Source organism: Rhinolophus hipposideros, assembly GCF_964194185.1.
Source record: "Rhinolophus hipposideros genome assembly, chromosome: 10".
Classification (NCBI taxonomy): domain Eukaryota; kingdom Metazoa; phylum Chordata; class Mammalia; order Chiroptera; family Rhinolophidae; genus Rhinolophus; species Rhinolophus hipposideros.
Genome location: NC_138056.1, coordinates 81,950,867 through 81,966,632, shown reverse-complemented (window position 1 = coordinate 81,966,632; position 15,766 = coordinate 81,950,867). Strand labels below are relative to the sequence as shown.

At 38.4% G+C, this 15,766-nt stretch overlaps 1 protein-coding gene across 2 annotated transcripts; it reads right to left on the bottom strand.

Moving 5' to 3' along the window:
• Nucleotides 1-1,079: 1,079 nt before the first annotated feature.
• On the bottom strand, nucleotides 1,080-12,488 carry REXO2 (RNA exonuclease 2). 2 transcript variants are annotated; one of them, XM_081064929.1, is made up of 7 exons: nucleotides 12,275-12,488; nucleotides 11,291-11,374; nucleotides 7,471-7,548; nucleotides 6,777-6,888; nucleotides 5,354-5,462; nucleotides 3,907-3,960; nucleotides 1,080-1,985 (listed from the first exon to the last, which is right to left on the bottom strand). In XM_081064929.1, the coding sequence occupies exons 1-7, from the start codon at nucleotides 12,419-12,421 to the stop codon at nucleotides 1,856-1,858; spliced, it is 714 nt and encodes a 237-aa protein (XP_080921055.1). In that variant the 5' UTR covers nucleotides 12,422-12,488; the 3' UTR covers nucleotides 1,080-1,855. The 2 variants fall into 2 exon arrangements, with proteins under 2 accessions (XP_080921055.1, XP_080921056.1); XM_081064930.1 differs by having other exon boundaries at nucleotides 1,563-3,445.
• Between the last annotated feature and the right edge of the window lie 3,278 nt (nucleotides 12,489-15,766).

The following is a 15,766-nucleotide window of genomic DNA, read 5'->3' as shown; positions in this document are numbered from 1 at the left end:
GCCGAGTAAGGACAAAGCCCATCATGCCCAATTTTAGTGAGAAGCACTAAGCCAATCAAGGTCACACTGTTAGTGAAGTGTGTAACAGTCCTCAGCATCATACAATTAGCCACAGGCATTAAATGAACACTGATTTAAGATAACGCCACCAGCCATTGCAGCTAATTGTTCATAGTACCCTTTCCCAGCGATCCTGGACTGAGGCAATCCATTATCATTATGCATTTGCTATCACTGTACCAAGCACTGAGCTCAGAACTGTGTGAGTCGTATTTAATTTACTTCTAACAATTCTTTGAGTTAGGAACCATCTTATAGATAAGGAAACTGAGGCTCAAAAAAGTGAGCTTGCCAAAGTCACTCACTATGTCCTGAAGCTCAGATGTGAACCCAGTTTGACTCAAGTACCCTATACTACACAATGCTGTCTTCCAAAACACTGACGTTGGGACAAGTGCTAAAACCCATGCCATTCTGAACAGTAGAAAGAATACTGGTCAGAAAAGAGCAGACCTCTTTCATCAATGCACACTCACTACACTTGTGAATTTGAGCCTTAATTTATACATTTGGAAAAAGTCACACTAAAGTCTCTCTCCACTCATAAAGCTGTCAGTAAAACAACTTAATAAATGAAATTGTGAGATAATTCTGATCGATAGTCTAGTGATTTCTGTAACTCTCACATTAGAATCACACTGCTATATTCACATACTGGCTATAATCGAGTTAGGAATGTAATCTGAGATCACCAGCCAAGTCTTTCCATGGTTCTCAAACAAAGGCAGGTCACCTGTGGGCCTTTCCCAACTCTGATTTCGTAAGGAGACATCTGTCAGAATGAGATGTGTTCTACAGACAGATAATTCTCATGTACCCTCTGACTGAGGACTCACCTTAGTAATAATGTCTCTAAAGTACGTAAACTTAGTTAAGATATTCAAACTGAAATCCTTTCTCAAATACTTACTGACCAGGAAACCAAGGGCAGCCACCTATTTACGTTCTATAAACCTAGCACAGTGATGGCCTTGTACATATCTATCCAATAATTTTTTTTTTAATTTTATTTTAAGTGTGTTTTTCCAGGACCCATCAGCTCCAAGTCAAGTAGTTGTTTCAATCTAGTTGTGGAGGGCGCAGCTCACAGTGGCCCATGTGGGGATCGAACCGGCAACCTTGGTGTTATGAGCACCGCGCTCTAACCAACTGAGCTAACCGGCCGCCCCTAACCAATAAATCTTAGGGATTACCGATAGAATTCCTGTCTGATGGCTTACCTGAATTTCTTGAATGAGTGAAGAGTAGTTATTCCAGAGCTCTGTTAATTTGATAACTGTAACAGTGAGCCCTAATTTGCTTCTCTGAATCTATCTACAGTTATTCTATTCTTGACTTATGAAGCAAAACAGAACAAGTTCAATTCCTGTTTAACATCAGAAATTTAATCCATTCCTAATGGCATTATGAGAATTTAAACATTAGTCATACCAGTTGAAAAAGAAAAAGCCATCATTTTGCAATAATTAAACTACTAAAGAATAGATCGTACAAAAAGGTTTGCATTTCAATAGAACTAGCTTTATTATTTTTAAAAAAACAAAAGAAATGGTCTAAAAGCAAATGCAGATATGTACCAAGGAATGGACATGACCTGGTACTTATAAATGAGCTGCTGTGTCATAAATGAAAACAGTATGTCAGGAGAAAAATAATATTTCAGGTGCTATCTGCTTCAATAACCTGGCGGTGCAAATTAACTGAAAGAAGGTGCTCTGCCAAGCAATCAGTGTGAACAGAAAACCGTGAGAAGCTGCTCCCAGAGAACTATGTGGTGGCAGCACAAGAACTGGCATCAACTCACAGTCTTCTCATTTTCCCCATTTTCTATAATTTTCCTCTTCTTTTCATCTGTTTTTTTCTTGAAGATGTTATTTCGGTAAAACTGAAGTTCTTTGATGCTTTCGCTAATGTCATCAAGTGCCCTACAAGTAAACATACTATACTGAATTGTAATGCCCCAAAATAAAAGACAATCATCATTTTACAAAGCACAACTTTTTACAAATTACTGTAAATGGCACTATCTGACATCAAGAACTGGAACATTTCAGTAAAGCACGTTTAAGTGCTTTGTTTGTTAAAAAATGTTTGATAAAAAAAAATATTCTACTACATAACAGGTTAAATTTCCCCAAACTGTTCCATAAGATGGTGAGGTGTTCCACGGAAAAAAAAAAGAATTCCAGGATCAAATAAGTTTAGGAAAAACTAGATTATACATGTAGTTTTGAAGTTCTTTTGAAGTTTTAAAGCATTGAATGTACTAATGTCTGTTGTGCATTCCCAAGAGGAGGATGTACTATATAAAAGTATTTCTAAAACTTAATCGACCACATCTGTGGAAAACTTATTAACAGCTCATGGAACACAGTTTGGGAAACTGCAATATTTAATGACATCCCTGCACACAATATATTGACATACTCGAACGTAACTCATGATTCAGTCATCATAATAAACATCAATTATCAGACCGTACCTAACCATAAAAGAGGATCTACCTCCTAGCTCGTGATGATTTGTGCTATAATCAGTGGCAGCCTGCCTCCATCTAACAGCCTTTCTTCTCTTCCAACATGCTGTTTCTCATCTGTTGTAGTCTGAGAAATCAGGTAACCAAGATTATTAGAACAATGTGCAAGTAAAGCAATAAGCTCTGAATGATGGGCTAAGGGCCTCTTCTAGAGAATAAACTGCACAAACTTTAGTGTAAGAGTTTTATGAGTTATTTCTGTGGTAAGGCAACAATTGTCCTTCCTTCCCAGATCTTGGATATATGACAGAGAGCTGAAATTGTCAAAAATACAGCCTGTGGCTAAATTAAGATACACAACATCCAATCTACAATACTGAAATCGAAAAAAGATTTGAAAACCCAAAGTACTTTTACTAAGCCATTATGTGTCAAAACCTGACCAATTTTTGATGTGGGGCTATTTATAGTCATTAGGAATGCCATTCTGTGTGAATATCTGTACATTTCACTGGGAAAATATCAATCTGTTTGATTACAGGGTGCTTCCTCAGACCTCATTAGAGGTATTACATAATGATATGTTTCCACAGATGAGCTATTACCTTCTAAACCCTGAAAAATTCTGAAATCCAAAACACACCAAGCCCCAATTGTTTCAGATAAGATATCCTAGCTGTTCATCACTGTGCTGTAGTCCATGTAGGTCCAATTAAAAACAAAACAAACAAACAAAAAAACAACAACATAAGAATGCCAGCCTCTTTAAAGCAGAGTCTTTTTCTTTCTGTGTTTGCCTAGAACTGTGCCTGGCACACAGTAGGAGCCAAATGGATGAACCAAATGCTGCCCTTAGAAGCCAGCTGCTAAATCTCCCATCAGGTTTTATGGTCCTCCTGAAAGACGAGACTATCAAAAAGAAAAAGAGGACACTAAATGTGTAAGATCTTTAAATTCCTTGTACTTGTACCTAAAGTTGTAAACATAAATGAAACAATCTGAAAAGCTAAAATGTTGTAAAGTTCGGCTAACTGTATATACAACTACATACAAAGTGTTCTAATTTTAAAAGTCCATATTCTTGCTGGTTAAAAAATTAATACTGCTCATTACCAGAAAAATTAGACAGTTTCACATACCTACAAACTGAGTTATCTAAAAGTTTTAAAACTGCAGCAAAGGCATGAGACCCTACATATCTCAGAATGGAATGCTAGAATCTTGACTGAAATTTCTGATAATCTTAGCAAAACAAAGTTACCTTTACACTAGTTCTCCTTTATTTTTCCCCCAAGGAAAAAGAGTGAAGAGACATTATTTCAAGCAGTGAGATGTAAGACTGGCAAGCACTTGAAAGGACCCAGACTTACCTGTGAGAAGCAGCCTTCTTTGGTGCAAATTCATATTCTTCTGGATACCAGCGTCTATACACAGCAAAAATGGAACTCTCAAAGGAAAGTGTATCAAATACACTGAATAACTACTTCCTTCCAGTAATTTATGAATACTGAAAAAGGCATCTGGGTTGTGACTATCACGTTGCCTCCTTGCCTAGGCCTCTACCTTCCACCCTTTTCTTCTCTTCATTCTACATATTCTCTTTGGGCAAGCTCATCAATGTGTAAGATTTCTGAATCTGTTAAGTCCAGCCCAGCTGTCTCTCGAGTTTCTGTCACGGGTATTCAACTGCCTGCTGGAGACATCTCCACCTAAAAATCCACCAGACACTTTTACTTTTAATTCAGCTATATAAAACCAGTCTTATCATCTTCAACACTTCCCTTCCTTCCCCCACCTATCATCTACTTTCTCTTATTTTCCCCTTTATCTTCGAACAGTTCCATCATCTAACCTAACTGCCCAAACTGAAAATACTAGAATCTCTTTATGCCTGTTCCTTTTCCTCACTTCCCAGATTCAAGCATTCAATGCCAGTCAACTGACTTTCTCAAATACTTTAACTCCATACCCTTCCCACCACCCAACTGCCCTTTTCCCTAGCTCATTCTTCTCTCTCCATGATACAAAAGTCTCTTTCTTATCTCCCTACCTCTTTTCTTGCCACCTTCTAATCAGAATGATCTAATCATATCACTCATCCCTCTATTTAAACTTTTCAAAGAACACCATGCTTTACAAGATAAACTTCAATCTCCTTAGCATGGCATACAAGTCCTTCATAATTGGGCCTCATCTCCTACTTTTCTGAACCTCATGCTCTGCACTCCAGCATTAATAAACTGTTTGTAATTCCCTGAACATGTTTTGCTCTTATCTTCTTGCTCCCTCAGATCTCTGCACCTCTGCCCATGCTCTGAAATGCTCTCTCCTCATCTGGAAAACTTCTACTCTTCTTTAAACCTCAACTTAAAAGCTATTTTCTACGTAGTTTCCCATTGCCTTCACTTCTTCCCTTGTGCCCTTAATATTCTGGATGCACATTCCCACTACAGAAGTCATCACACAGTATGTTTTTAGTGTGTGTTTTTTACACATCTGTCAACCCACTAAATTCTAAGCTACGTAAGGGCTTTTCATCTATATGTTCCTAGCACATAAACCAACACGTGGCACAGAATGGATGTTCAATAAATTTTCTGGATTAATGAAATTTATGTGGAAGATTTTGACATTGTTTCCCCCAATTCTTACTAGTCCAGAATAAATTAAGGTCCTGTCCAAGCAAGTAAGGGATGAGGAAGTTATACACCCACTTGGCAGTCTCCGATCTGCAGCTCTATTCAACTACTTTCCACAAATTCTCAACTAAAACATGCTAAATGAGACAATTTCATGGTTCCTAAATATAGCCCTTACCTGCACAGCTCTTTAACAGTGCTCACGTCAATTATTCTATAATGAAGATGTTTCATGAACTGGGGCATGTATTTGTCAAGAAACTTCTTATCTGCATGAACTGAATTTCCTAGAAAGACACGAAGTATACCGCATCTGTGCATTTCTAGTAGTATACAACAGGATATAAAAATTCATAAACTGTATTTGAAATGGAGATGATTTTTTTTTAATTCAAACATGTCCTAAAAGCATGTCAGGTTTCAGTGCATCTGATTAGGTTATAAGTGCAAATTCTGAGTATTTCGTTGGTCTAGCTCATAATAAATTTGTACACAATGTCTCTCTGGACAAAAAAGATAAAGCCATCATTCCAAATACTTAAAATAATACACAAATCTATTGGTTACTTTTTCATATCGTGCCAGATGTGCAAATTTTCTCCCAGTGTCACAAAATCCACGCCACTAGCACTAAAAATTTAACTAAATCACATAAGTTGATAAACCTTTATTTACATTCCAGTTTTAACAAATTATATCCATATTCATCTTTCCATACAATATTATAAACACTAAAATTTAAATGTGAACTTTAAAATAGACATCTACAGGCTACAAGGCTAGAGGGTAAATTTATACAATATATGTTCTAGTACTTAATGTCAAATCTTTTAAATCAATGTTTAAAGAGTCAGTTACTACATCAATTTTCATATACAAATACAAATACACCTCCACAGAACATTAACTTCCCTCTGACATATGGCAGTGTTTTCAAAATTCTAGTAGAACTGGCTTGGTTGCTTTAAAAAGTCAGTGTCACAAGGTAAAAAAATACAGGTGGACCTTTTATTTTACTAGATTAGACTTAAAGAGACAAAATAACCAAATGAAATGCATAAGCCTTGATTGAGTCCTGGTTCAAAAACAATTAGACATTTTTGGATGTGGACTGGGTATCAGCTGATGTTACTGAATTATGTTTAATTATCTTCAATATGATAATGATATTGTGGTTACATAAGAAAATGTCCTTATTCTTAGAAAATGCTTGATGAAGTATTCAGGAATGAAGTGTCATAATGCCTGCAATTTACTTTCAAATATCCAACAGAAAATAGGTAAAACAAACATGGCACAAGGTTAACAATTACTAAACCCGACTTCTCTGTACATCTGAAAAATCTCCATAACAAAAATATGAGGAAAAATTTTATTGAGTTAGTCTGAGTACCCCAGATCTCATGTTGGGTTTCGGGGCATTTTCCCAACATTCATATGTAAGTTATACAAGGTCACCTGAACTCAAAAGTAAGATGAATAATCCAAATCAGGGTTAAGTGGAAGATATGATGGTCCTGGCTGATCTTTCCGGAACAGCAGTCTCTTGAACCACTACAATGGAAGATTATCTACAAGGTATACGTAGGATTGGATTTTACCTGCCAGTGGACAGAGCCCCGGAGGAGTCTGCTGTCGTACAAAGGACAGAAATTCATACTCTGCCTGCTGCAGTGTCATTGTACTCTCCTTCACTGCTTTGGTTAGACCAGACTGCAAGAGAGAATTCCCAGCCCCCACCAGAAACACATGAAGTCAGTTTTCAAAGGCATCCAGAAATGAAACTTCACTTCTAAAAATGGGCAGATATAACCACAAATGAACCATTTATAAAGCCCAAGTTCTAATTGAAACTGCCATCTTTGCACCAATTTTTTCTTAAAAGAATCCAAGTCAAATAATCTAGGTTCCTGAACGCATTTCCACACAGTCAAAAAAGATGGTGCTCATAGTCCAAGGATATAATCTCTGGGAGGAAACAACTATTAACAGGAGAGCAGCATTCCCCCTTTTCTGAAAGTTGATGTCTAATCTTATCCAAAAGACTGACTTGAGCAATACTTGACAATCCTCAATGCATTCGTGACAGACTGAATGTAGGAGAGGAAAAAAGAGGACATTCAGGAGAAGATGATCTCAAGAGGTCCCAAAGATGAAAAGTAACAAGCAAGCAGTTTCCCAGGTTTGCCAAGCAATCTTCCTCTAACCCTTTTTAAAATACCTCCAACAATGGTATAGGATTCAGGTGTTGTTACTGATCCCCAAAGCAGCAATCCTGTTATTTGGTAATGTTACCTTCCCATGATGCTCCTTACACCAATCTGACATGCTGTCCAGTAACTCATCTGGCTGTTTGATAATCAAGTTAGGACCCTGTGGATGGGAAAAGCCGTTAGTCAAGCAGAATAACAGGGATAACCTGGGTTTCTGAGGTAAAGTTTAAGCTGCTTTAAGGATTAAATATCTATACCAGAGAAAGTAAGAGATGAGGGCATTTTGTTAACTCTACAAGTGGTCTTCGTTCATCTAGCACATTTATGATGGCAAAAAAGAACAAATGAACACACACATCTGAAAACTGAAATGCTTATTAATAGAGGAAATAGGTATCTATCAAGGGTCACCAAACTACAGCCCAACTGTGGCTTTTTCTGTTTTATTGCCAGCAAGCTAAGAATGATTTTCACATTACTAAAGGGCTGTAAAACAAACATACATGTAACAGACAGGTATATGGCACTCAGTCTGATATTTAATACTTGCTGTTTTTAGAAAAAGCTTGCCAACCCCTGGTGATGAGTTCATTTTGAAGTATCTATGTTGCCAAGTGAAAAAAGTAGGTTGCAGAACAGTGTATGAGGTCTGCCAATTAAGTTCATGAACTCATCCTAGAAACAGTGCTATATACCACGCTGCTGAATATCACTACGGTCACCTTCAAAGTACTCCACTTTGGAAACTATGCACAGACGTCAGACCTAGTCCACTCTTCAAAGCAATTTTAGAACTCTTTGTCTGGAATGGCCATCTGACCTGTTGTATTACCTTTGCTATCCTGAATGTCATCAAAATGTCTTTCTTTCAATATTTCATTTACCTTCAGGTAAATAAAGAAGTCACTGGGGGCCAGATCAGGTGAGTAGGGAGGGTGTTCCAATACAGTTATTTGTTTACTGGCTAAAAACTCCTTCACAGACAGTGCTGTGTGAGCTGGTGCATTGTCGTGATGCAAGAGCTCCTTTGGGACCGTTTTTGCACACACCTTTCTCATGCCAAGATTTTCAGTTAAGACTTTCCTGTTTCTCTATCGATGTTTTCTTGGTCTGCTATGCTTCTCACAGTCAGCCAATGATTTTGACACACAATTCAATGACTTTTTGCAATGTTTTCGTCAGTTCTGCTCGTTACTTGCCACTGTGACCTCTCCATCAGTGATGCCTTCTCTCCCCTCAAAAAAAAAGTTTAATCCACTTGTACACTGCTGTTTCCTTCATGGTTTTATCTCCATAAACTTGGACTAACATGTCCCTGATTTCACTTCAATTTTTGCCAAGCTTATCAAGAAATTAAATGTTTGTTTGTTGCTTTAATTCAAATTCAGACATTCTCATGACGGCACACAAAAACATTCTCGCGATGGCAACAATAAACAAACACTACTCAGCAAGACACCGCAACATGTAGAAAAGAACACAGCTGTGAGACACATATACACCAAGGTTATGAAACCTTACTGAGCTGTTTATACAGTGCTGCCAATGTAAGCGCACCGTGGCAAGTTCGCAAACTTAATTGCCAAACCTCATATACACACGATTTCCCTTAACCTTGTTTTAAAAAAATACATTTATCTATGCATACAAATTACCAAGAAAATACATAAACCTTGGGGAGTAGGATGGAGCAGGAGAACAGGTCAAAAACCAAGAGCTTACTATACACATATTTTGGATAAAGTTATACTGTTTAATTTTAACAATATTTTTATACTAAAGAATTAAAAAGGTAATTGGTGACATCTGAAAAAAAGTTCTCAAGTTCTCAGCTCCATTTAGTAGAACACCCAACTGTGCATCTCTTGGATGGAGTCCTAGCAGTAACAGAAGCCCGACTTGTGACATTAAAGCAAGTCACCTTGGACTTAATTTCTCCATCTGTACAATGGAGAAAAGAAACTGCCCCCTTCCCTCAAAGGGATGTTAACAGGATAAAAGAAATTATAGATGTGAAAGCTCTTTGAACTCTCTACAAGTACTATAAATCCAAGGTATTATTACTACTAAGGTAGTAAAAATAGTTTGCAATCACTGAGAGGAATGGCTACAATTTGACTAAACTCTGCCTGATGTCCTACAACTAACAAGGAGTTTTAACCAAACAAGAAAAACGGGTAATGGCAACCTCCCGGAAGCAAAAAATTTGCTCTGATAACATGTTTTAAACAACCATAACCTCATGAAAAAGTTCTAACTAGAGTGGAAAAAGCGAACTACTATCAATCTAAGGCTATGTAACTTATTCCAGATCTCAGTTTGGCACACTAAGCTACCCACAGAAAAATTTTCAGGATAGGATGTTTGTTGTTCTACCAGCATAAAACATTTTCCCTCAAACTCATACACAAGAATAAACCTTGTTTTCCACTGACACTTAAGTGCCAACAGCCCAAGCACTTTTTTTTTTTTTAACATCCTTATCCTCATCTGACTGAGTCTATTTACAAATGTCGCACTCACCTACAGCTGCTGAATACAGACCCAAATTTCCTCAGGGTACGTATCAACTAACTGGTCCATTAAACTGTCAGTATTTCTTTCACATTATATCAACAGTCTAAGGGAAAAAGTCTTCTTCAGCCAAGGGTAAGCAGGGCCGGTAAAATAAAGACACTTCTCTTCACTATTCATCTTTAGTAAATTCCAAGTGACAGGAAAAAAAACAACCAAACCTAAAACTCAGGGCTTTATTTATGTAAAGTTTTTTAAGAAGCTATTTGTTATAACGAGAAACACAGTCTCATGATTGTCCTCCGGCTGATGTATCAGGAGGATCTAAGACATATGCCTGGTACTCCAATAAAGTATTAATAACAATTCATCTATAAGTGCCTTTTCCCATCTCTTACCTACCCAGGAAAATAAGTGAAGTCTTAACTATAGGTATATGAAATTTATTCAGTGCCAGTAACACATCAGGCCTACCCTCTGGGAACTTATTTTAACAAGACTCTCTTTCCCACAGACACCCCTGCTTGTGTTCCTATTTTTCACTGCCTCTGAATACTGCTGAAAATAATGACAGTTATTCAAGGCCAGATTTCACCCTCAACCAATCGGATGCTATCACACACTTATTAAATATTTTGTGAGTGGCCAAAAGGCAACAGGTGTGTTTTATTTTATGTTATTTTATGTGCTTAATATTTCAGTTAAAAAGCAGCATGTTAAAACTTTAATCATGCCCAATATGTCAACGAGAGAATATTTTATGATTCTGTATCAACAGAATTTCTAATATCTTAATACAGATCTACAAGAATCACATGTCCTAGTTGAAAAAATAAAAGCTGGATATATGGAGTTGAGTTAAAATTAAGGTTACGATAGAAAGATGTCAACGTTAGCATGAGTCCTGATGGGACCATATAGTTAGTTGCCTTATTGGTAGGGGCACTTTACTCAGACTGCCTGGGTTAAACTCCTGGCTCCCCTAATAACTAGTCAGGTGGCCTTGGGCAAATTACCCAACATCTTTGTTCCAAAATGTCCTCCTCTACATAATGAGTATAACCGTACATGTCTTACAGTCATTGTGAGGAGTAAGAGTGAACACATGTAAAGCACTCAGAGCTGTGCCTGGCACACAGTAAGCACTCAGTAAATGATAGCATTTATATTTCTGTAATTTTGGATATGGCTTATTGAAAAACAACTAGACTGTGAGCTTGATTACTTGATTCTTGTACAAACCCTACCACAACCTGACACATTACTTTGTACTTTAATCAACACGGACCTCAGTTTTCTTATTTTTTAAATAAAGAGATGAGGAAAAATGATCTTTATATTTCCAGCACAGTCTAAACAATATGATTGTATTACAGGGCACCACCTACTTCAGCCAAAATGTTGAGATCAGAATCAGTTATCAGACAAGCCATCTCAATAATCTGGTCCTTCTCAATGTCCAATCCTGTCATCTGCAATAAAAAACAAATGTAAAACACACACAAAACCATCTTTCTGGCCTATTTTACCAAAGTCTATTTAACAGAAATTCCCTCAAGCGTATTCAGTTTATATCCCACAGGCACAATAGAAAAGCCCTCAAGGTCCTAAACATTAGTCATTTATTCAATAAGCACTCACCAAACACCTGCTAAACATCAGGCACCCTGGTGCAACTCTAGAGCGATGCAAAGTAAAACTGAGTGGTAAAAGCATTCAATTTTGGAAGAGTTAGACAACTAACGTCACTACATCTCTTCAGAGTTTACAGATTTTCATACGAATTAACCACTTGAGCTTCATCACAATCAAAGGTAGAAAAGTACTGGCATTATCTCCATGTCCTATATGATAATACTGAGGCTCAAGAAAGCGGGCGTCCTTGACATGAGTGTGGAAAACCCGAAGGGTCCAGAACTGGGTTCTCGTCCCAACTCAGATGCTCCCTAACAGCATGACCTTGAATGAGCTGAATTCTCTTTCTTGGCCTCAAGTTTTCTGGTCTATGGAACTAGGAGTAAGGCTGAGTCATCTCCGAAGCCCCGTCTAGTGCCACAACCTAGCTGGGTCCTGTAAGGCCGGGGACGTGGGGTCTAGCAGCGCCTTCGTCCCCACACCCACCCTGTAAGCCTAAGCCCCAGGAGACGAGGGAATAATTAGGGAGGTCCACATATGGGCAGAGTTGGAGGATGGGAGGACCTCACATGGATGACCCCTCCCTTTCGAAAAGAAACCCTGTAGGACAGCACGGTCCCAACACCGCAGCACTCCGCACCGGGCGGCTCTCACCTGGCACACCTGAGACCCAGGCACCGCCGCTCTTCCCGGAGACCTCACTCCCCGCCCCTCACCCCAACGCCGACCTCACTCACCTCCAGGTCCACCCACACCATCCGCTGAGCCATGCTCTCCCCAGCTGCCATGGCTGCGCCACCTTCGCGGATACCCCGCGCCGCGAACTGCTCGCGACACCCACCCACACCTCGCAACAGCCTGGCGCGCAGGGAGCCGCCTAACATCACCCGGTACGCGCCGCCACGGCCCCAGCCCTCAGCCGGCGTGGGCGCAGGCGCGATGGTCGCTAAACGTCGCAAACCTGCGGGGAAGCGCAGGAGCCAAAACCACAAGTCCCAGCATCCAGTGCGCCGATTTGCCCTGCACAGCCCCGCTTAACTACCGAAGAGCATGATGGGACTTGGAGTCTCGCCGGGTATTGCCACCCATTTCCCCACCCCCGCCACGTGTTTTCGGATGTTGTTGGACGCGCAGGTTTTTCAGAACTAAGTTTATTCGTTTTAAAAAGTTATTTCCGGAGTTTGCATTAGTTGCAAACTGCCTAGCTGTGAAAGAACTCTTTTACTTTGGTAGGAAAAAAAACACTAGTTTTCGATTTTGGGTTTTATTCAACTATATCTTTCCTTTTTTTCTTCCCTCGCCCCTCCTCTTTTTACTAACCTGCTCCTCCACTCCACACACTTGGTATTTTTCTAATTTACATGAGACAGCAGCGCGGCGTGCTTTTTTAGGCCTGAAAGCCAATTCTACTATCATCGAATCCTTTAGAAATCCTTAAATGAGATCTTGTCTGAGAGATCACTTGGGACGCATTAAGTGTTGAAGTGACTTTCCTTCATTGGCAAACGGTTGGTTATTTCTTATTTCTTAGGGTGGGATGTTGTCTGCGTTTCAGTTCAGCTGTTGGATGTCAACGGTAATGACTTCCTGTTCCACCCTACAGGTTCTCCCAGGCAGCAAATTAAATCAAAATGAACTGAAAACAGTTCTGTCCATTCTGTAATCTGTTTTGGCTTTGATCAAACTACGTTTAATCCATAATTTTCAAGAGTAATGATGGCCACCAACAGGACCTTTCAAGTCTCTTAAATCCTGGCTATTCAGTAGCAAGTTTGTGTGCAGAGTGAGACTCTGTATCAAACATTGGTTTCAGCCTGGAATTTTCTGTATATTTTTCTGAAAGTCATATTGCCACTAATTACAGAGCGCGTGGTCCATCGCATAGTAGTAATTCATACCTGGTGAACGGGTTTTGTGAAAGAAAGTTTGTTGCCCAGCCAGAGCTGTAGGAATACTGAGGTGCACTGGATTTCACCTGTGTTGCACTCAACCCACCACCAGCCCAGGAGCAGAGAAACTCTCTTTGAAGGGTCATCAAATTGTGTGCACAGATTATATATACAGTACAAACACTTCCATTATGCAGAATGTGTGTATATTGTAACTGCATTGCCTGATGAGTCACATTGTTTTACTATAGCTTTTTATTCATTTGTAGCCTTCCTTTATAAGAAATAGTCCACATTTCTTCTTTAGTTTTTTCTTAGTTTTAAACTTCATGCATAGAAAGTAAATTCAGTTGAAGTATATAAATTTATTAATCGGGCTTTTTATTCTCCTCCTAAAGTATTACTACTTCTTTAAATTTTCAAAGAACTTTTGTTTTCAAAGTTCCTACTGGAACATTGATTGGATTACAAATTACAACTTACAAAATGGTATTTACATTTACATTTAAGAATTTACATCCTGAAAATTTACTATCACAATTTTAAAATATTGGGTAGTTAAAATTATGCGTGTACATTTTTAAAACTTCAGTTTTCATAGTAATGTAATTTCATGATACATATGAAGATATTTTAAGTCAATGGTGTTATAGTGTAAGGAGATTTACAGTTTATTGGATTTTGTGTGTAATATCATTAGATTGCTAATCTTCGATATTAATGTCCCAAAGCAAAGCAATGTATGCACCAGATTAACAAATCTAAACTGTGTAAATAAGAGTGAGGACAGACACAAGAAAATGGGCCCTAGAATCTGAATGCAGCCTTGTGCCACAGTGGACTCAATCGTTTCTTTCCCTTTTCCTTTCTTAACAGAATTTATCTTGAAGCTACACCACTCTGCTGAGAGACTGCTTTTTTTTTTTTCTTTGTTGTTATGAACCTATAAAAACTGCTTTTGTTAATTAACATCAAGGGTATAGGACCAAGAAATCTTGTTCTTTAAAAATCATAGACTATGAGAAACGTTGCTGTTTGGTGTTATTTCAGTGAGCATGGACCATCTCTTATTTACAGAATCTAAGCCACGTAGGTCAGTTGGACAGAGAGAAGCTGTCTCTATTTCCAACCCAGGGACCGAGATTCAGATCAAAGGTTTTTAGACTCAGCATTCCACATTTATCTTAACTTTGTAGTTTCTGAGGAAACAGGACACTGAGTCAGCTTCTCAATACTGCTGGTAATCAGATTATGTTTCTAACGGAATCTAGGACAATGTTTGTAACAAGAACCCTTATAAGGGTGGGTTTCTAACCCACCCCTATTGAGAGATCACTACTTTTTTTTACATTCATTTTTTTAATACATTTTAAAATAGACATTATTTATCGAGCAGTTTTAGTTTCACATACTTTCATTTTTTAAATTGTGGTAAAATATACATAACATAAAATGTCCCATTTTAACCATTTTTTTAAGTAATTACACACACAATGTTGTACAACGATCACCATTCTCCATCTCTAGAACTTTTTCATTTTCCCAAACTGAAACTCCATGTCCATTAAACACTAACTTCCCATTTCTACCCACCCATCTCCCAGCCCTGGGTCTCCATCATTCTGCTTTCTGTCCCTATTAATCTGACTATGCTAAGTACTTCATACAAGTGAAATCATACAGTATTTGTCCTTTTGTGTCTGGCTTATTTCACTTATCATAATGTCCTCAAAATTCATCCATGTTGTAGGAATTGTCAGAATTTCCTCTTTTCAAGGCTGAATATTTGTGGTGTGTGTGTGTGTGTGTGTGTGTGTGTGTGTGTGTGTGTGTACCACATCTTGTTTATCTATTCTTCAGTTGATGGACAATTGCGTTGTTTCCACCCTTTGGCTGTCATGAATGTTTACATGGACTTTAAGTTTATTTTTGTATTGCTGCTCTCTTACCAGGACTTTCCCCAGCCCCGCTTTGCTCCTCTTACCTCTTGAACAAAGGTAAGTATGATAATCAGCCCAGAGGTAACCCTCACTCCCCCTAGTTACCCTTTAGAATCATCCCAAACCCTATTTTTAAAAAATCCTTCTCTGCTTCCATTTAGGAGAGGCCCTGGTTCCTCCTATTACTGGTTACAGAGTTCATACACCTAACAATATTACAATTATGTTCCTAGTGAGCTTTCACTGATATGCTTTACCCCCAGCCTATTAAACTACACTTTAATTTCCAGAATATAGTGATTTTTATACTTTTATAGCACTAGCACAGAGCCATGTAATAACTGTAGTAGTACTAGTTAGTAGTCACCAAAGTAATGAGACTATCTCACAACTGTAAACT

Coding starts and splice junctions, on each gene's coding strand:
- REXO2 (XM_081064929.1), bottom strand. CDS start 12,421: ATGTTAGGCGGCTCCCTGCGCGCCAGGCTGTTGCGAGGTGTGGGTGGG. Junction 11,375..12,274: donor TGGTGTGGGTGGACCTGGAG/GTGAGTGAGGTC, acceptor TTTTTATTGCAG/ATGACAGGATTGGACATTGA. Junction 6,889..7,470: donor GTAAGGAGCATCATGGGAAG/GTAACATTACCA, acceptor TCTCTCTTGCAG/TCTGGTCTAACCAAAGCAGT.